This window comes from Embiotoca jacksoni, unplaced genomic scaffold (assembly GCF_022577435.1).
Source record: "Embiotoca jacksoni isolate LCO1_2020_lvr unplaced genomic scaffold, fEmbJac1.0.p SCAF_24, whole genome shotgun sequence".
Taxonomy (NCBI): domain Eukaryota; kingdom Metazoa; phylum Chordata; class Actinopteri; family Embiotocidae; genus Embiotoca; species Embiotoca jacksoni.
In genome coordinates this window covers 6,064,250-6,086,301 of record NW_027185375.1, presented here as the reverse complement: position 1 = coordinate 6,086,301, position 22,052 = coordinate 6,064,250, and the positions used below count along the sequence as shown (strand labels likewise).

Sequence of the window (22,052 nt, the reverse complement as noted above, 5' to 3'; positions counted from 1 at the left end):
AACTCAAGGTCAACATTTGTCTCGTATTCTACAAAAGCACAAGTTGAATTGGATGTAATTAACAATATAAGAAAGCATGTGCTTTAAAACAGGATAATAAGCTTCATACATTTATTTTGAACAAAATTACAACAATAAATCAACTTAAAATTGGAGTTGTTTAAAAAAGTGCCAGTCAGTGATCAGCTGTTTTGAAATAATTACATTGACTTATTAACACAAGTTTTGAAGCAACAGAACATAAAGGCTGTGATTTCATTGGCTATGGCTTGTGTACAGTATCCAGCTGCTGACAGCTCTTGGAAAGCTGAATCCATTTACCTCCATAATTAAGAAATGACACGTTTCATTCAGCTGCAGCTTTAATTTTTTCCCCCACTTATATCAATTTAGCACAATTTCTGATGTTAAACCTGCTGCCAGGTGAGATTGTAATGGAGGGCTATGTTTTGACAAATATCTTTTTGTTTTTTACCAATCTGAGACAGACTTACTTTAAAGCAGGGCTCTCAAACTCGCGGGACGATATTTTGTGGCCCCCACCTTAATATGAAAGTTTAATGTTAGTGCGGCCCGCGAGTTTTATATGAATGGCACTTTACAGGTTCGTGTGCGGAGCTGAACGAACCGACCAATCACGGTGGGGTATATGGCTCTCGGGGGCGGGACATCGACCGGGCTTGATGCAAGCAGAGCAACATTACTCAATGAGTGAAAGTGACAGCAGCGTTGCCATGGAGAGTTTTCTTCCGGGCCTGGCTGGCTGCCTCGTTTCTATTCGGCAAACGCGGACATCCGTCCCAGCGCGCTGCGTTCACAACACTTCCAAAAAAAAGTTTTTTAAGTTGCTGCCCAGCGGGACATTATACGTCTACATGTCTCTCTCTGACAAAATAAATCAAAGTGATGCGTACGCGGCGAGATAAAAGAAAGGAAACAATGTAGCCTAATGTGGTCTGCAGTCACATACCGACACCTGTCCGTCGGCAATAACAGTCCCCGATAACCCGGACCAATTATAGGGTCGCACCGTTATTTGGGGGTCATTATTTTTTTATTTGCATTGCCTCACACGATGAACACTACATATATTTCTATATGATGTCATAAACACGGCTAAACACGACAGTGACACCAAGTGGAATTAAAATATATTCCACAGCCCCAAACATGTCTTTTTCAAAGCCTGCAGTGAAGAGAAAGGTTGGTGATGAGCACAGACAATCCCAGGAAAAGTGGGAGATGCAATATTTCTTTGTTGAGCACAGGGGCACCCCGACGTGTCTTATTTGCACAGAGAAAGTTGCGGTGCACAAGGAATACAATTTGAAACGTCATTACACAACTAGACATGCTGAGGAGTATGCAAAATACCAGGGATGCTATGCGAGAGGAAGCGCTGCCAGGTCTCTAGCAGCAAGGAGTAGGCAAGAGAAGCCATGTTCAGAAGAACAGTTCATGTTCTTCAATGTTCCATTCATGTTCAGGACAATTCATGTTCAGAAGAACCCATTGAGGTTAAAGAACTGTTAATAAAGATGTTTAAATCTGAATACAGCAGATATAGAAGACTGAAGAAACCACACATAGTTGCTGACTAGAGAAATCTAATTATTATTATTTTATTTATTACTGATTTATTTACTTATTAATTCTTAATTTGTTTATTTATTTTTTCATCTTATTTTGTGTTAAAAAAAATAAAAATAAAGACATTTGAGAAGATTGGAATTTTTTTAACAAAGCTTTTCTTGTGGAATACCCGATGCGGCCCAGCCTCACCCAGACTCTGCCTCCAGCGGCCCCCAAGTAAATTAAGTTTGAGACCCCTGGTCTACAGTCTTCAATCTACTGAAACTAACGGGGAATAAGTTAACATTAGGGACGATCGAGTACACCATTATCTGTATTGTTGTACTTGCTCGTCCCTTAGCCTTAAGTATGGAATATTTAATCTAAATTCTCACGGTTTCATTTAGTACTGCAAGGATGTTAAAGTGGGTCACGGAAATAAGGTTTAAATGGAGGTTAAGAAACAGTTGATATCATTTACAACAATTCAGTGTCCGAGTTCACTTCATAAAACACTTGAAATTAAATATTAAACCAGAGTCCAACATGTCACATCACTGCACGTGCTGTAACAGCTTCTTCCAGACATTTGTTGTAAAAATGCTGCGACCACAAAACTCTTTATTTTCTTTTGTCCTCTTGTATTGATGGCAGAATGTGCACGCGTCTTTACGTGTGCAGCTGCACTAATTTCAGTCTTTCATCTTAATTTCTCACTTAAAGAAATTATCAACATTTTAAAGAGTTCCAAAGGAGTCAGATCTTTCATCATGAAGTGTCCACGAGCTGGGAGCGCATGTAGGTGTTGCCAAGGTTTTAGATCATTTGGTGAACTTTGGTACTGTGGCGCAATAGTAGAGTAGTAAGAACAGATAATAAGAAGGTGTGTCACATCAGACTTCAATCATTGCCAATGAAATCAGCTCCTCTCCTTTAAAACCACTGTGGTGCAACGGACTGTCAGTTTCCAATGGTTGTAGAAGGAGCAGACCGGCGCCGCCAGCCAAACTCTACACGGGAGGAAACTGACATGTCTGGAGGCACAAGCTCGAATTACAAAAATTGAGGGCACTACGAGTCGGCCTCCATGATGTTGAATTGGCTTGGGAAGTGGTAGCTAATATTATGAATAACTCTTCCCTCGGTGTTATCAGAACTTCTGTCCAGTGTCGGAAGTGAAGCTGCGTTTTGTAGATGCCAAACACTGGCGTTGATTAGATATCGAAGTGAACAAACAAAACTCAGAGAGATCAGGTGCTGGAACGATGTGGAGGAGTGATCAGAAGTAAATTACACAAACTTCACGACTACTAATTTCATTGAAATTAAATATTACTGATTTATTCATAAAGAGACACAAATCGTTTGCTAAAAAGTTTTATAGACGGTTCTCAAAAATATTCATGATCTTAAGCCCGGACTGTTTAAATAGCCTATCTGGCTTTATCAAACACAAAAGTAAACTATATATTGTCCTGTATGTCTGCCTTCCCCTCCCCATGTCTTCGTTCATGTTTTTAGTTTGAGGGGGAAAAGCACAGCAATAAAATCTTAGTGCACATTTAAAGAATCATGTACACTTTTAGTTTCTTTGACACATTCACAAATCACCATACAATGCGAATGAGACGACACATTTTCAGATTAACACATAGACTGAGACAGTTCCACAACTCTCCACACATATTTGAAAATAATACTGCAACAATAAAAGCCCCATTCATTAAGAAATATGTAACAAGTAGATCAGAAGAGTCCAGAGCACTATCAGACTGAGAGTCTGTGCGTTTATCAGTGGATTACTCGATGTCCAATACTCTGACCCGACCCACACTTGGCCTTGTCTGTGTTATAAAGGGACTCACTGAAGCCTCATGGGTCAAACAGTTACGGCAGGATTTCTGTTTATTCTTATTTCAACACGCTTCAAAAACGAATTGCCCAAAAATATAAATACAATGACTTCAAAACACAAATTCAATGAAATGATTCACGGAATCACAAATAACCAACGTAAAAATACATGAAAACAGTGACACATTCAAACCAACCTCACATCTTCATCAATTTTACACCTGCTTTAACATTCTTTGTTTTTGTCCAGTGTGACGTAGCGGCACCGTCACCGACCGAGAGGAGCATTGACACACACACACACACACACACACACACACACACACACACACACACACACACACACACGCGGTTCATTCAAACTACACACAGATTACTACGTCGGTACTCGGGAAACTTCACCGTTATTTGTTCTGCCAGTAAATGATCAAGAGTGCACACTTGGTAGTTCGAGCATAACTTCACACCGCTGGTCACTTACTGGAGGTCGACTCTCCTCTCAGCCTGTTCCCGGGGCTTCCCGTTCAAACTGAGGCTGACGCCAATCAGCTGTTTAATACGCCTGTCTCGGTACGCAGTTCTGTGACGTCATTGGTTTCTGACCGTGCCTGTTATTAAAAATACAATTGTTAATCATAAAAGACAGATTTATCTGAAAGCTATTTGTTGGGCTCAGTGAAGGAAAAAAATATTTGTTTTCTGTTTTGTTTACTGCAGTAAACAGACGAATAATAACCTCTGGGTGAAGATATTTACTTTATTTTATGTGTTATTGTAATCAATTAGCTTTAGAAGGTAACAGCTGCTTTGTTGAGACACGGTTGACTTTTGTAACTTTTAGGTTGATAATTTATTTTATTTCTTTTTTCAAACACGTTTGTTGTTTGCTGGTTCCTTTTTCTACTTTTTAAAATATTTTTGCCATCAATCTGCACTTCTGGGGGACGAGCACAATAATTTTCACCATCACTCTACCTACGACTACGCCATGTTTTGTGCTATCTGAGGGCTGAGGTTGAACCCCGTCACATGTGGCGTCAGAAGTGGGATGAATAGTCGAAAGAGGACAGTTCACCTTCCAAGACCAGGCAGACGAACTTTGTTCCAGCAAGGCGGCGCATCAGGAAGAGGAAGAGGAAAAGGAAGAGCCTGTGTCAGAGTCAGACAGACAGACAGCATGGGAGACTATAAATTCATCGTCATCCTCAGTGGATGAAGAGGAATGACCCCGGCCCACCCCTGTCTCATCTGGTGCATCAGGGGGAGAGCTGGTGTCCATAATGAGGGACTTTGTTGATGAGGGTCGTACTTTGAATGCATTGCCAAGACGTGGAGCTGGTCAGAGACTGAGTGGGCATGCAGACTCATTCCACTTCTATCTGGGAAGACACAGGAGGCCTGTACTGTGATGGATGAGGAACAAGCCCACAGAATAACTCACAGAAATGTCTTTTTTTTCAGTGACTATTTTAATATTTTGTTTTTATAAAGATTGTATGCACCTGACGAGCTGCTTCACACTGAATGTTCTTTCCTAATAACAGAACGGAGGCCTAGAAAGTCGACCTGAGGTTCGGTTACAGCGAGCGAGGGAGTGAGAGGTCAGCATGGGGAGTTACATGAGAACTGTGAAGCTGTTTTGTCATTATCTCTGTTGTTGCTTCTCCCAAACCAAAAGGCACCAAGTCTCTACGCACTGATAGCCAGACGGCCTGGAAAAATGTTCAATTAACATCCTGTGGGGCTGAAATTGTAAATAGTTTTTCAGAACCCGACTCTACCACTGTCTCCTCCCTCTCTCTATTGTTTGTCATCAAACAGCAAGCAAGCAATCAGTTAGTCCTGGGAACTTTGAGGCTTTCTGTAAAATGGATGCTGAACTATTTCACATCATTTAAGTGTTCTTCCTTGTTTTTTTCCGTAATTTTATATCTTGTTGTGCACATGCAAGATGTTTTTAAGTATGTTTCTACGTTTTCTTTCCTGTTGTTTGTGTTGTTTTTGTCCCATCACTGTATAATTCACTATTTAAATCCAAAATATTGTTCTTGGATAAAGAGAGGATAGTTGGAAACACAACAAGGGGAAGTCTGTCCATTTCATTAATTATCTGTCCTTTTCAGGTCAGTGGCGTTACAAGCAAGCGTGTGCAGTTCAGATGCTGACGACAAGCTGTTATCGCAGATCTCACTGGTTTACATACATCCTGATCAAATTTAACTGCTTATCACAGAGGTGAAATTTAAAGAATACATTCCAGCAAGTTTTATTTGTGTCCACAAATCAAATACATCATCCTCCACTACATTCATTTACCAAAATAACCACCAGCTGCAGTTCAATGAAATGAAACCCCAGATCAGTAGATTTTGGGTCTCGCTGACCCCCAGCTGAACTCATACTGGAAACAATTTGTAAATACATTGTTGTGACATGGTGCCATAGAAATTTGGCTGCTAAAGAATAACATCCTGCCATGCTTATTGTAGCTCCCTACTGACATCTAGTGGACATTTCTAACAACAACACCTGCTTGAAATTCAAACTCAGGATTTCTCAGCTTTTTTCTTTTTTGAATCTTTAAAACAAAACTGTAAACACTCAGAACGGTGGACCTTAAATTTAACTCCATTTTTAGGCTAATATTTGGCACAGCCATGTTTACATGTATTGAATGACACTGAAATTTCACCTGGCGATTACCACTGCAGCTCCAAGGCATGCAAACTTGAACAAAACGGACACAAAACATGATAAAAGTTGGTGAACTAAAGTTGTCCATTTGAGAGAATTCCAACATGATTGACACAGAAAACACACTGTACACCAGTGAGCTCTGTCCTGCAGTCCTCTGCTGCGGTCTCCGCAGGTCTCCACACAAACAGTCCCAACAGACAATTTTTTCTGGCCTACTGGCTTATGAGGGAATAAATAGGAGCTGAAGACGGACGGAGAATCTCTGCTGGATTCACGGGGCACACCTCAGTTCATGTCACTGAGGGTCGGGGTAGAAAACCTTAATATGAATGGCTGAGTTGTTCCGTGTACGCGTCACGGGCTCCCCGGCCTCATCGGGGTCCTCGGGCTCCAGGTCGTCCACCAGCTCCACCGTGGAGGTGTTGGCTGCCAGCTGCAGCGCCCCTTGACTACTGGCCTGCAGCTGAAGGGCAATGTTAATAGCCCTGTTGATGGCCAGGCCCAAGCCGTGGACACAGATCTCCCTGTGGCCCCCGCCTTCCAGAAGCTTCTGACAGCGGGCCAACTGAGCCCTGAAATCTGTCTTCATGTTGACGTAGACGTCGTTCCTCCTCTTCGGGAGTTTCCGGGGGAGGCGCTTCCTAAGAGTGTACTCCACCGGGTCCATCTCGACAGCAGGCGAGCTGGAGTCGGTGTGCGCTGGAGCCGTCTGAGGGACGCAGGACATGCCGGGGTTACGAGGCTCCATCATGTTTCTCTGTGTGTGTGTTAAGACAGCAGCTGGGGACAAAGGAGGAAGCTGAGGAGAGAAGACACAAAGTCAAATAGTAAAAGAGTATAATACCCTCCGGCTAACTTAAACATCTCCTAATACTTATTTTCATCTCGATCTGATTGTTCTTTAGTCCATTTATCATATGTATACAATAGAAAAATATAATATTAATTTTAAAAAATCAGCATCCCAAAATAATATCTTCAACATATAACCACCCAAAACCCAAAACCTTTTGTTGACTATTAGCAAAAGACAAATAGCTGCAAAAGATTTACACGATTGAGAAAATCGTGCAACCGTTAGTAATCAGGTACACAAAATTGGGGTTTTCCAGTTTCCCAGAGGGCTCAGCTGGGAGGAGTTATTTTCATTAGAAACTGCATTTTTAAATCATTTTGGTCTGTTATGACAATATTTCTTTAAAAATGAAATGAAAATAATAATCACAAAACACTGGTAGAATAAAGGTGACATTGAATGGATTTGGACTGCGAGTTTTGTCATCCTACCAGAGTTGTTTTTTATCCAGCTGCCAGCTGCAGGGACAGGTCATCATTACTCCTATCAGTTCTTTTAAATTACAAAGAAAATGTTTTAAATGTAATCGTCATTTAAAAAATAAATGAATTCCAAACAGAATTCATATTGTTTCATCAGCAGCAACAGTAATGTTTACAGCAGCAAAGTCACAATAAACTCAGTAATATCTCCCCGGAAAGCAATCTGAAAATGTCAATAAACTATATCGATGGCATCAAGACACCGAGTGACGTTTGGAGATCATGAAGAACACAGACATCAGTCACTGTCAGTTATGCACTAATTTGCTGATTTTTCTCAGTTTGATGACTTTTGAAAACTGGATAAGACAAACTGACATCTGATCACATCACGTTGGGCTTCAGGAAATGGTGGTGGGACTTTTTCATTATTTTTCAGAATCTCACAGACCAAAGAATGAACGAATTAGAAACCGATCAACAGAGTAATTGGGAATATAAATAACCAGTTAAAGTCATTTCATAAAAGGGAAATATGAGATCAAACTGCATCATAAACATACCTTTATTCATTATTAACAGCGTTGACTTACAATCCTAACGCTGCTGTGAAGGCAGCGACTGGCAGCCTGTCACGATAACCGGACTATTGGCACCGGTTTAGAAACCAAACAGTTCTGACAGCAAGAAAATCGAGCTGCTTAAACCGAGCTGGCCTCATTAGTGTCATTCAGTCACGAAGCTCTCCCCACGCTGACCAGGGGAAACATCAACACGATGTTTAATGTCTGTTATCCTGCTGCAGACTGCATCTTCTAATGTATAATGGTGATCTAACACACGTCTCTTGTCCTCCAGGAATGACTCAATGTTTGTCTCCAGCAGAACCGATGATTATCATCCACATGTTGAGTAAACTTACCTTCAGAGGATAGTTTCAAATCACCACGTTTCTGTCGCTGGTCACTGACGTCCGGGGAGCATGTTTGTCCGTACAGGGAGTTTCTCCTGAGCCAAACAAGCAGTTTGTGCCCTGCGCACCGGAAGTAGTCTGACGGGAAAGAATCTCTGCGACACCGTTTTGGTCACATTCATGAATCCCTTTTTATTCCAACTCCCTCACAAAGTGTAACTCCGCGTGCAGAGTCACACTGACGGCTGCTGAGAGCCCTCTTTACTAAGGCGGAAGGTAAAAATACACCGGCGCGCTTTGGGAAACCTTTCATTACTCCGACGGAAACAGGAAGTTACGTCATCATCATGTTTAATCAGCACTGCTGCTTTAATCACCCGCTAGTAGATGGAATAACAAAAATGAGCTTAGAGAGGTGTTTTGAGTCCCATTCATGTTTCCGAGGGGCAGAACGTCACCATCCAAGACCGAAAAAAGTGCATCGTGTCAGGCACACAACCAGGTGGGTTTTTATTGACATTCATGGGGTTGTGAACTGTGAATTCATCCTCCAGGATCAGAGTCTCAACTGTGGTGTGATGACACTTTGGTTGACAATACGCCCACTCAGCACTTTGGAAACGCACAAGTTTCTCACCCACAACACAATCATTGCCCCCCCACCACTCCGACTCACCAGATTTGGCTCCCTGCTATTTATTTCTGCTCCCCAATAATCCCACACACACTTTGATGCGCGCTCTCTGTTCCAGTTTGTGGTTCTTGGAGAAATCGTCGATTCGTCGGACCGGTGATCACAAAAACGTGTGTAACAGGTGCTGATGTTGATCAAGTGATGAAACTTGGAATACTTATTCACAAAGGTTATAGCTTGTCACTTCTCCAGAAACGGTGCTCTGGATCAGTCTCAGTCTCTGAACTTTTTGATCTGCCCTCGTACACTCGCTCACTTAAACCTTCAGCTTGGTCTCCACTGTAAATGTTTATCTGCATTCTTCTTGTTACATTCTGTTAAATTCAGAAACACAAAACTTGAGATGATGTTTGAATAAAGAAAGAAAAAGTAAAACTTGAGACGTTCAAAGCCAGATAAGATTGTTCTGTTTATTCAGTCACTTAAGTACTAACATGCTGATCAAACCACAAACAGAATGAATGACCTTGTAATTCCTTTACAAGTGGAAATATTTTCCATCAAATATCTCACAGGAACAAAGACGAATTTTAATTTTGAGTCGTAAATCGCCTCATGCTTTATTCCTTCTTTTTAAATCTGCTGCACTGTGACGACAATATAAAATGAGACCGAGTGATATACATGAAATAAACATGCAAATATCTGACATCACGTACAGAAATAAAAACCAACAACATTTACACTGTGTACATCGGAACAATATAGTTTATATTTTTATACTTATTCTTTTGTATTAATTGTAGTTTTCTCACTTTATATTCTTACTTGTTTTTCTCTTACTGTTTAGTTTTTGATCATTGAGCATTAATACACCGAGACTAGTTGCTTGTATGTAAAAACTAATTTTGAAAAAAATAAAAAATAATCTGCTTCTTTGAGAAAACAATCAATAAAAATTCACATACCATTCTTAATTTAATGAAAAGAAAAATAGCATTTTGTTGTTTCTGTCAGCCACATATATATTTTTCAGTAAGATTATAATGGCATGAATAGGTTGAACAACAACAAACATTTAAAATTCAATAATAGGATATTACTTCTGTTAAACATGTTAAATGTCAACACAGGGAAAGCTGAGCAACAACTACAGTGATTTACTTGTTTCCTTATTTTTAAGCCACGAAGGTTAAATATCAGAAGAGAAGCATGTGTCCTTCCAAACACTAAAAGTAAGTGAGGAGGATTATTAGTCTCAATTGATTCTGAATGACTCTTCCAGACTTTTTTCTGCCTCCTTGGTCGTGATCTTTTTCCAAGCAGCAGGAATATCAGCAGGTTTTGCATCATATGCTTTGGCAAAGTCATCGTTGTACTTTGTCATCACATATTTCCAGTAGTCTGATGCCTGAGAGCTCACATCTGGACGAATATCCCAGTCTGGATAAATTTTCCTGTACTCCTTACCAGGATGCCTTTCATTGTTTTTATTTCTGCAGTGAAAACTATTGTCACTGGCCACACTGGACGAGCATATGTCGGTGGAAAGTTTTCCTGTTGCGCTCCACCTATATGTCCCCAGACCCTCCGGCCGATGCAGAGTCGCCCAGTGATCCTTATGGCCTTTGGTTCCTGCATCACAGGGCACATCACAGAATGGACACTGTTTGCCACAACCAACAACTCTGGTGAAAAGCTCATTCTCAGGCTGCACACTGAGATGTTTTAGTTTCTTTTCAATGCCTGATTTTTTGAACTTCTCTCCAAGATCTTTTGTCATGTCGACCACAGACACTTTGAGACACTTAGCAAACTGTTTCTGGTCAGCTTTGTTCAGGATCATGAAATTACCAAGAGCATCCTGGGAAATGACCAGTTTATCACCAAGTTCTCTGCAGATATCTTTAACAAATGTCTTCAAGTCAGAGCTATTTCCTGTTTTGGCCTTATTGATTGCATCATTTATTTTGCTGATACATGTCTTGAGATGTTGGTCCTCAAACTTAAACACTGTAGAGCCGCTTGAAAACGTTTTCTTTATTTGTTCAACTATCCATTTCTTTGCATAACTCTCATAAGAGCGACTGTAGCTCTGATAGCCTTCAAATTTATTCTTTGAAAGTAGATCCAGTAAAAGTGAATACTGGAAGGAGGATCGTAAGCTGAACGTCTGGATTGTCAGCATTTCACCAACGATATCAGTTCCCAGGTGACGGTTGACAAAGTCTTCAACAGCCGGCTTCAAGCATTGGTTGGTGAATTCTTCTGCCTTCTTCTGGCACTGGTCTCGTTCCTGGAACACATCTTTGAAATCAGCACAAAACTTGTCCTTGTTTTTAATCAGACATGTGTAGGGATCATTTACTTGTATGAAATCTTCATGCATTTTCTGGAACTGTCTGGCTGCGAATCCACAGATGTGCTGTTTCAGAGAAACCTCAAACTCGACGTCCGTCTTAAGATCTTGATTGTTGTGCAGCTTTGCATCAATCATCTTTAGGATCTCCTGGATGTAAGTGTCATGGTAATTGGTTTTTCTTTCCATTCTTTCAGCTACAAACTGAGTGCACGCATCTATGATGCTGTCAGACATTTCTTGCACAGCCATTGTGTGACTTTTAAGGTTGAAGGAACTGATCATTTTGTCTGTAAAATGTTTCCAGTGTCCTTGAGCTGCATATTTGAAAGGCTGTATTCCACAACCTTTCAGTGTCTTTTCATCTAATAATTGACATGCATGACTCCCCTTATGTCCCACATTTGCTCTCAAGAATCTGGATACGCTGGTGAAGACATCTGTCGTCTTTTGTTCAGAAAAAGACAGTTTCTTCAGTGTTTCACTCCACATCTTGTTAAATTCTTTGTCCAGCTCTGTGTCTTTCATTTGGACCTTTTTCTTTCGACATTGATCAATTAAATCACACACTGTTTCTTCAATCTCTTTTTTATGAGTCTCCTTGATTCTGTCAATTTCTGTCATTCCCTGTCTGATGTCTGCTGCTGTTGTGAGCTGATTAAAGACAGATCTCTCCATTTCTTTTCGAAGTGTCTTTGCGCTGTTTGAGAAGTCCTCTTTGTGTCCTTCGATCAGATAGACATGACCTTCTGTTTGCTTGAAGTATTCTGTGAGATTTTGTTGAAGCTTTGTCTCCTTTGACGACAGCAATGCAGAGGCTTCAATTTTCAAACTTGTGAGAAGTTCACTCATGTCAGATGTTTCAGAATTTGCAGCAACTGTACCAAAATTGGAAATCTTAGTTTCTGCATCGGTCACCCAGGTGTACATTTCTTTTTTGAATTCCCATTCCCATTTGTTGAATTCAGTGCAGAGCTTCATGTATGCGTCAGCTACAAGGCTGTTTCTGAAGCTGAAGATGAAGTTTTCGTGCTTCACTGCATTCCACAGGCTCGTCATCCACTCTTTAAACTCCATGATATTATTAGCAGATGACTCACAACGTCCCAGTAGCTGGATGGTGTTTTTCTTCAGATCATACACAGCCTCACTGTATCCTGTATTGACTGGTGCCATTGGTGGGTTTCCATTCCAGAGTCCAGGAATGTACCAGTTCCCGGTGTCTGGATTGTACTCCATCACATCAGTGAACTTCTTGTTCTCCTCTTTCTTTTCCATTTTGGCTGCAGCCTGGGTCATCTCATTCAGCTGTTCCAAGAACAGTTTCCTGTCTCGTAAGTTCTTCTCATGGGCAGAAACATCGGACACGTTCTGGTGGACAAACTGACATATAGGATGCTTGCCGACCTCCTTCATCCTAAGAAAAGCATGCACAACTATCTGTAGGATGTCCTTCATTTCTGTTGAATTCTCCATTGCAATATTGATAATGGTGATATCACTCAAGCCTACAACAAGAGTTGCAAGCTCATTGTCATGCTCATGGATGTTGTCCAGTTGTGCGAGCTCTGGTGACTTCAAGCCCTCAGTGTCAATGATCACCATGAAGTCACAGTTGAGAAGTCTTTTGACGTCTTCATTGATTTTGATGAGCAGCATGAAGGCACCTCGAGCGCATCGACCACTGCTGACTGCAAACTGCACTCCAAACATGGTGTTGAGGAGAGTGGACTTTCCTGTGCTCTGAACTCCGAGAACTGTGACCACCAGAATCTTGTTCTTTGGAGAGACCAAGTCACTGAGCTGAGAGAGAACATCACTCACCCATCTGAGAGGTATGTTGGAAGCATCTCCATCCACAAGCTCAACAGGAAATCCATCAAGCAACAGTTGTGCACACAGTTTGGGCAGATGCTGTAATTGTCGACGTGATTCCTGTGTTTCTGGAAGGGACAGTGAAGCTTCGTAGATCTGACCCATTTCTCTGAAGAAGTGTTCAGTCCCCAGTGAGCTGTTGGAAAGTTGTCTGTCTATTTCCCTGATCTCCTCTTTGTTCTCAGAATTCTTGCACTTTTCTTTGTACTGCTCCCTGAGTCCAGACAGTTTAATACGAGACACGTTATCGAGGTTCATTCGCATCCATTTCAGGAAGTAACACCTCTCTATCCCTTGGCTTGATATTGCTGCGATGAAGCGTGTCATGGCCGTTGATATGTCATAAGAGTTCTGCTTCTTCCGAAGTTTGGATTTCTGTATCTGGAGATCACTTTTGTAATTTTCTATGTTTTCCGAACCAAGTTTTCGAAGCCGAAACTCTTCCTTCTCTAAGCGAGTCAGTTCCTTCCATATTTCGCCTTGTAAGGGAAGCTGATCTTCTTTGTATTTAAGGATGTCCTGAATTTCTGCAGTGATGACGTCTGCATTTTGTTTGCCAGCCTGACACTCTGGAGAATCTTCATCAACCAAGATTCCAAACTCACGGGCAACAACAACCATCTGCTCTACTGACATCTTCATTTCTGACTTTTCAACCACATCATTGACTGTTTTTCTCAAACTTTTGACAAAGTCTGCATAATTTTTCTGTTTAGTCTTTATAATGATGTTGTCTTTTGTCAACCCCAACTTAGTTGCTACTTTTTCTAAAGCATCTAAACTGAAGTTCTTGCTCTGATGGTAGCCCACCAAGAAGATCTGTGCTTTGTGGTCTTTGTTGGTAAGTAGATTGAACTCAGATTTCAGATCATCAAAAAACACAAAAACTGCTGCAGATGTCTGACACAGAAAGGAGTATTGTGTTTCAAACGAAGCAATGTCTCCACGAAGATTTGCCACAGCCACTGGCTGACTGAAAACATCCATGTTTCTGTTTCCACAAGGAAGGTACCAAGTGATTTCAGTCACTCCATTGGATATTCTTCTCGGACTGTCACCACAGTCCATGTCGTGGTGAACAAAGGTGTCATGGTACTGCTGAGAGTTGCTCAGAAGCTTATTGAGTATCTCCGACTTGGACAAGGAGCACTCACCCAGTCTCACAAAAGAAACCATTGGAAGCTCAGAGACAACAATTCTTTCTTCAGTAAAGCCTTTCGATTCAGACAGATTCGGAGGTCTGTACTTCTTAACAATGTCTCTCATGGCCCACAGCATGAGTGTGCAATGGTTTGTGTCACAATTAGGAAGCAGCAGAGGGACAGAAAACTGACACAAAGACATTTTGAGTGCCAATTCCTGCTGTACAAAACCATCAGAACACAGAAAGAGAGCAGTGATTATGTCGAGAGGGTTTAGCATGTCACCTGAGTTTTGGCTGATGATCAGATTTCTTAGATCTAACATTGTAATCTTTGATGCATTATCACAGTTTGACTCACATGCAGATGTACACTTCAAATTCCTAGCCGTCACATTAACCATCATCAATTTCTTCAGAAAATACCATGGAAGGTCTGATTTACACTTGGCAGGCTCATCAGTAGTGGTCTTCTCATCAATCTCCAGTATTGTGCTGAGTGATAGCTTCTTTCTGTAGTACTCCGTCAGCCCCAAATCCTTCAGTAGGCTCTTCAGGTGTGCATCTGTGAATTTAAAGAGGCATTTTAATATAAATAAATATGGTTCATAAATTAATTATTACACAAGATATGAAATAATATCTTGTTTTGGTGATATGTTTCTCCATAGAAATCATGTCAACTTTTTATATTATACTACAATTAAATTTTCATCACTGGCAGTTTGTGGGTAATATATCTACAAAAACTGAATATGTTCAACTGAATAAGAGCCCCTGTCAATGTCAGACTCAGTGTTAAACTCTTTCTACATGAAGATTGCATTACACTTTTAGTAATGTTCAGTCGTGTTTCATTGCCTTCATTTTGGGCATATGAACTCGTTCGTTGTCTTAGGGGGGTGTACTTTTTTTTAATTTATTTCGTCTCTCACTGGAGTCTTGTCCAATTGTGTTAGCTTGGCACTTTAGGGCTTTGAGGTCTCACTTTCATAGACCTAAAGAACATTTCTAACATGTTGGAAAGATGCCATGTTGCTCTGGAATTAAGTCCCTGGGCAAAATGCCAGCACTTCTTTAAAGACCCTACACAAATGTTACCCATCATTTTAGATGATTTATTCGTCTAAAGTTGGATCGATGTACACACAGATTTAGCCGAGATAAGCAATCATGTTCAACAAAAACAAACAAAATAAGTTAATTTACGGTGTACTGTAGTCTACTGCAGCGGATAAACCTTCTTCACCTCACATACCACTGCCGGGTCATGCTGGGTCCCAACATAACTTTTATGGACAACACCAGAACAGGACACCACAGATAACAACTTCTCAAAGCTTTAGCATCGAAAACCTTATCAACTAGAAGCTAAACAGGAACCACTTTCCCACCTCAAACCAACGCACTGGTTTTCACACCAGGAAATGATGACTCCTCTCTTCATTCCGTACGCAAATGACCAAAAAAGAGAGACGAACCAGATGAACCTTTCCGTGTTACCACAATGTCATCTACTGGTTGACAACTGTTACATCTCCATAACGACAAACTCCTCACCTAAGCTTAATGAAAGTTTGGCTTAATTTCCACACACTCATTCCTGTTTTTCATCATGTATTCTGTGTTTCTCATATTATTAGTTAATCCTTGTGTAAATTGATGATGTAAATGTATTCTTTCTGCTGTCTGCAGCATGGCAGTAGCCTAATAGTAATATCAGGGTACGTCTCCTATGTTTAGATTGATGAATAAATTTATCTCTTGTTGCTCTTGGTCATGGTGGAAGAAATAAAAAGACAACTAATTCATACTTTTTGCCACGTAATTAAACAACCCAGACTCTCAAAGAACAAATAAGTGGCCAGAGGAGGTGTTTATTTTCACACCTAACACGCATTTAACACAATTTGAGTAAAACTGATGAATTTCCAACACACATTCACTTCAGTTTGTACTTTCTTTACAGCTTTTGCACTTTTTTTTTTTTTTTTACAATTTCACTTTTACACAACCCCGTATCCAGAAAAGTCAGGGTGCTGTGTAAGATGTAAACAAAAACAGAATGGGATGATTTGCAAATCATGTAAACCCATATTTAATTGAAAATAGATCAAAGACAACATATCAGATGTTGAGACTGAGAAATGTTATTGTTTTATGGAAAATATATGCTCATATTGAATTTGATGCCAGCAACATGTTTCAAAAAAGTTAGGACAGGAGCTACAAAAGACTGGAAAAGTTGCGTAACATTAAAAGGGATGTCAAGTGGAACATCTCAACGAATTAAGTTAACTGGCAAGAGATTAGTTAAAATAAATGAGTGCATAAAAAAAGCATCCCAGAGAGGCAGTCTCTCAGCAGTGAAGATGGAGAGAGGTTCATCACTCTGTGAAAGACTGCGTGGGCAAATAGTGCAACATAAAAGAATAATGTTCCTCAACGTAAAATTGCAAAGAATTTGGGGATTTCATCATGTATGGTACATAATATATCATATCATATATCATTATGTAGTATCTATGTAACACAGTAGATTTCCTGTGTTAAGTTTAGGACTGTCTTTAGGTCGCTCTGGGAGTGAATGAAACACGGCAAATGTTTGCAGTTTAAAACAAGGGACTGAACTGCAATTTATTATAGTTATTAACACAGAAAATCAAGGGAACAACATAAAAGAAAAATAACAAATTCAAATAATAACCCCAATACCGGTATTTCTCTCAGTCAGTCAGTTTCAGTCTCTTGTCTTTCAGTCTACTACCCGGTAGTGTACGTCTGGAGGCTCTCAGACTAACTCTTATCTGAATCTTTTTGCTCGTCGGTGCTCCGACAGGAGAATCCAAGAAGACCAAATGCAGCTTCACCCACGGAGAAGATGATCAGGGATCACAGGGTCACTCAGCTCCAGCGCTCTGTGGAGGTTTCTGGGGATCGCTGTCTCCATCACAGATCCATACAAAAAAACCAATCTGCATGCAGCAGAATTTAATACGATGTCAGTACTATAATTTCTAAACTCTATTGTTGGTGTAACAGTAAATGACCAGTAAAATAGTATATATATATATATGTATATATATATATATATAATATTCACTATGGTCAATATTAACATACCAACATATTTCACACACACATGTACTCATGTCTCAGTGACATCCGTCACTTATACCTAACAGACATTATTTAAACGTCCACCGTTACTAAGCAACACACTCAACAGCTGTTCTCAATCTGACCGTTTACTTCTGGCGCCAAAACAAGAACATGACGTCATCGTTCCCGCTCGGTTCAACAGGTCCCGACGCATTAACCCCTCAGTGCTTAGCTAGCGCTTAACTAGCCCCGTCGGTCACATGTAGCTCCACAATCACAGATATCAACCACGTAAAATAATATTCAACAACAATTTAATATTTATCTCCGACTGGTTTTTTCCTCTTCTCTCCTGATCGGTATCTTTAGCCCAACTAAACAACTGTCCACCTTTGTAGCTCTACAGCAACGGCTAACTCTTAGCAACGCATCCGTCACTCACCGGAGATTCTTCTCAGACTTAAAACAAACTTTTTCCTTCGGAGTCGGTCTGGTTAACGATCAAATAAATAAAGATCCTCAACAGCAGTGAGCAAAAATCAACCAAATGAGATTCTTCATGGTGTCGCTCATGACGCTGCTGTTTCATTCGAGACATAAAGGGTCTTCTTCCGGGAGAAGGCTTTGATCTCCCGACGTGCACCACAGCGCCCCTCTGGTGAACGTCGGTATTGCATGTTTGAGTTAACCCTTTAGTTGCTGGTAAAACTAATGTGGGTTACATCATCATATCATATATAAGATTCAGAGAATCTGGAGAAATCTCTGTACACAAGGGACAAGGCTAAAAACCAATATTTGATGGCCTTATCTTTGTCCTTCAGGTGGCACTGCATTAAAAACAGACAAGATTGTGGAGTGGAAATCACTTCATGGGCTCAGAAACATTTCCGAAAACTATCGTCTGTAAACAGTCCTTTGCTGCATCCGCAAATGCAGGTTAAAACTCTATAATGCAAAGAAGAAACGATACATAAACATGATCCAGAAACGTCGCCTTCTGTGGGCCGAAGTTCATTTAAATGGACTGAGGTGAAATGGAAAACTGTCCTGTGGTCTGACCAATCAAAATTTTAAATTCTTTGAGGAAATCATTGACGCCACGTTCTCTGGGCTAAAAGAGAAGGACCACCCAATTTGTTTTCAGCGCACAGTTCAAAAGCCAGCATCCATGGTGATATAGGGGTGCATTAGTGCACATTGGATTGGTAGCTGGAACATTTAGGAAGGCACCATTAATGCTGAATGATATATTTACAGGTTTTGGAGCAGTGTATGCTGCCTTCCAGACAATGTTTTATTCAGGGAAGGCCTTGCTTAATTCAGGAAGATAATGCCAAACAGCATTCTGCATGTATGAGAACAGCATGTCTCTGCAGTAAGAAGAGTCCAGGTGCTCAACTGGCCTGCGTGACAGGTCGGGACTGTCACCCATTGAAAATATTTGGTGCGTCATGAAATAGAATACGACAAAGGAGACCCTGAACTGTTGAGCAGCTGAAAGCAAGAACAGGACATTTCACTTTCAAAACTCCAGTAACTGGTCTCCTCAGTTCCAAAACGTTTACAGAGTGCTGTTAAAAGAAGTGATAAAGTGGTAAACATGCCCTTGTGCCAACTTCTTTGGTACATTTATCTGGCAATCAAATTCAAAATGAGCATATATTTTTCATAAAACAAAGTTTCAACATAGTGCTGTCTTTTGTTTATTATTTTTTTTTATTATTGAATATGGACTAACATGATTTGTAAATCATCGCATTCTCTTTCTATTTACATTTCACACTGTGTCCGAATTTTTTAAATTGACATCCTGACATCCTGTTATGGTGCATTCAGAATGCTTCACAAACTCCTATAATAACAGAATATTTAGGACTATACTGTATACAACCACAATCATTTCCTTCTAACTCTGTGTGGATTAGATCAGCTAAATCAGGAAACAATTTCTGGCCTAACATCATGAATCACTTGAAAAGCTTTTCTTTTTTAGAGCGCTACGGCAAACCCATTGTCATCCTGAGATATTAAAACATTCACTTCAAGATTTTTGTTTGCATTGATTCATGTTTTTGCTATTTTAAGAAATGAGTCTTTGGTAACCCTTTCGTCCAAGAATCTGCTGAGAGGAACTTTGCGACATATTTCTTCATTTTAATTATAGTTATCTATTTCTAACTGACCACACAACATACTGTGACTTTCTGCTGAAACAAAAGAGAAATGAGAGCTGACCTTCACCACCAGTCTGACAACCATCCTTGCTGGCAGAACAGGGTGTTGATGGAGGGTCCCCACAGGAATCGACGACAGCATTCATTCCCTTTTGATAAATGAGAAAAATAGATATATAATTATCCCATACACTCTATCTTATGAGGATATTATTGGTATTTTAATATGGACATGTACAAATTAGGGTAGCTGTTTACCTCCATTGAGAGAGCTGACTCAGCCATCCCACACTTGCTTCAAATTATTCAGGCAGCATCTCTCTGTAAGTAATGAGAGCCAATTATTGAAGTTTTTTTACTCTCCACGTCCTGTAAATATCTAACAAACCCTCTCCTGTGCATCACATATTACTGATAATGATAATAATTGCTCATGTGCTCTGGAAAAGATTTTGGATTGCAGTTACCCCACCACCGTCCTGCGTGTGCATTGGGAAACCCCCATTTAACTGAAACGGTGCTTGCAACCCAAAAATGGAGTGAAATGATTAAGTTATACTAAAATATGTGTCGGACACAGACGGTCATCTGTCTCCAGAAGCCTGACAAACGCAAATAAAGCAATCACCAGACAATCATTTCTGGTATCTCCTATAAAATGCTTGGATAGCTGTCATAAATCATGGTGGTTTATGATCTGATGGTGGCAGATATGCAGATCAAAGCAGTAAAAGCTGATAACACGATAATTCTTTCGTCTATTAAAACATTAAGGTAGATATGAGATTGCACGGGAAATACAAATGAAAACTTAAAAAATGTAAATAAGTAAAACATTTCCTGTGCGCGCCCTCCTCCCTCCTCGTGTTTATTGTAACGGATGTTAGACAAGGAGTGACAGAAGGTGAAGAGATGATGTGCAGCAGCAGTGTTTCCACAGGAAACAAGGAAAAGCAACAGGAAATACTTTTTTGTTTTAAAAAGCTCACTGAGGTAAAATGAAAATATACTTCTACAAATACAAACAATTCTTAAATGGTAAATCCAATTGACAAATACAAACTGAAAATACAAAATGAAAAACAAAGTTTATTTTGAACTCACATGCAGATGAATAACAGTTTACAGTGGAAGCTCTGCATTAAAAGTCACTGGTCCAAATAGTAACATAACTTTGTTGTTCTCTTGCTAGATTTTGGTCTTCCTAATCATGCAAATAATGAACAAAATACTAACAAAACAATAGCATAAGCAACCAACCTTAATCGAGGAGATCTGCCATGACAAAAAAAAGAGTTGTTTCTTTGTGCTGTATTCGTAGGAAAATGTCCTGTTTCTGGACCTAAAGGACCTAAAGGACCTAAAGGACCAAAAGGATCACTCCTCACCGCGTGAACCACTGAAGTGCAGAGAACCCTTTTTATTTGTTCAGTGAGGATACTTTCACTTTGACTTAAAAAGTCACATGGTTTCCCAGAAAACTGAGCTTTTACAGTCAACCAAGTGATCACCCGTTATTGAACCGTGTGATGATAAAAATGACTTGCAGAAAGTGGTTTTCTTTGCTGTGCTGCAAATTTAAGATAGTTTTGTTGAAACCTGGAGTTGAAAATGCAGATTTTCTTCGAAAAATTATACATTTTTAACTTCACTGTCAAACTCAAGGTCAACATTTGTCTCGTATTCTACAAAAGCACAAGTTGAATTGGATGTAATTAACAATATAAGAAAGCATGTGCTTTAAAACAGGATAATAAGCTTCATACATTTATTTTGAACAAAATTACAACAATAAATCAACTTAAAATTGGAGTTGTTTAAAAAAAGTGCCAGTCAGTGATCAGCTGTTTTGAAATAATTACATTGACTAAGTCTGTCTTAGATATTTGTCCAGTACAAAAAGAGTCAGTTGTACTAAGGCTGTTATTTGTGACCCATCATGAACCATTACTGGGTTAGTGGAAACCCAAATGTCCTTGCAAATGGCAGATACCTGTTGTATAACTTGGCTTTATCAATGCTATACCCGGATCCTTAAACTGTATTAGAGCTGTCTAATCATGACTTGGCAGCTGTGGATGTTCAAGGTAAATGGACTGAACCTTTATAGCATCAGAAAAGTTGATCTCAGTGACTTTGATCGTGGCATGAATTTTGGAATTAGATTGTCTGGTTTGAGTATTTCTGAAGCTGCTGATCTTCTGGGATTTTTGAATTCAATTTTTTTTTTTTAATTCACTTGTATTTATATAGAACCAAATCACAACATCTTGGGGAACTTTACGATAAGGTCAAGATCTTACAGCATTATAAAAAGAATTCCTCTTGAGCAGCACTTGTCAACGGTGTGGACAAAAAAGTCCTTTTTAACAGGAAGAAACAGAAAGACTTTTAAAAACAATGCTACAAATTGCTCTACATAGGAACATTTTGATAAAACAACTGAGCAA

General features: G+C 39.9%; 2 protein-coding genes across 3 annotated transcripts; both read right to left on the bottom strand.

Moving 5' to 3' along the window:
- Positions 1-5,676: 5,676 nt before the first annotated feature.
- Positions 5,677-8,622, bottom strand: LOC138204079 (ribonuclease P protein subunit p20-like). 2 transcript variants are annotated; one of them, XM_069159196.1, is made up of 3 exons: positions 8,324-8,622; positions 7,411-7,471; positions 5,677-6,922 (listed from the first exon to the last, which is right to left on the bottom strand). In XM_069159196.1, the coding sequence occupies exon 3, from the start codon at positions 6,872-6,874 to the stop codon at positions 6,419-6,421; it is 456 nt and encodes a 151-aa protein (XP_069015297.1). In that variant the 5' UTR covers positions 6,875-6,922; positions 7,411-7,471; positions 8,324-8,622; the 3' UTR covers positions 5,677-6,418. The 2 variants fall into 2 exon arrangements, with proteins under 2 accessions (XP_069015297.1, XP_069015296.1); XM_069159195.1 differs by lacking the exon at positions 7,411-7,471.
- A 781-nt stretch (positions 8,623-9,403) lies between these two features.
- Positions 9,404-21,237, bottom strand: LOC138204078 (up-regulator of cell proliferation-like). Its single transcript, XM_069159194.1, has 4 exons — positions 20,863-21,237; positions 19,861-19,923; positions 19,664-19,751; positions 9,404-14,888 (listed from the first exon to the last, which is right to left on the bottom strand). The coding sequence occupies exons 2-4, from the start codon at positions 19,885-19,887 to the stop codon at positions 10,207-10,209; spliced, it is 4,797 nt and encodes a 1,598-aa protein (XP_069015295.1). The 5' UTR covers positions 19,888-19,923; positions 20,863-21,237; the 3' UTR covers positions 9,404-10,206.
- Between the last annotated feature and the right edge of the window lie 815 nt (positions 21,238-22,052).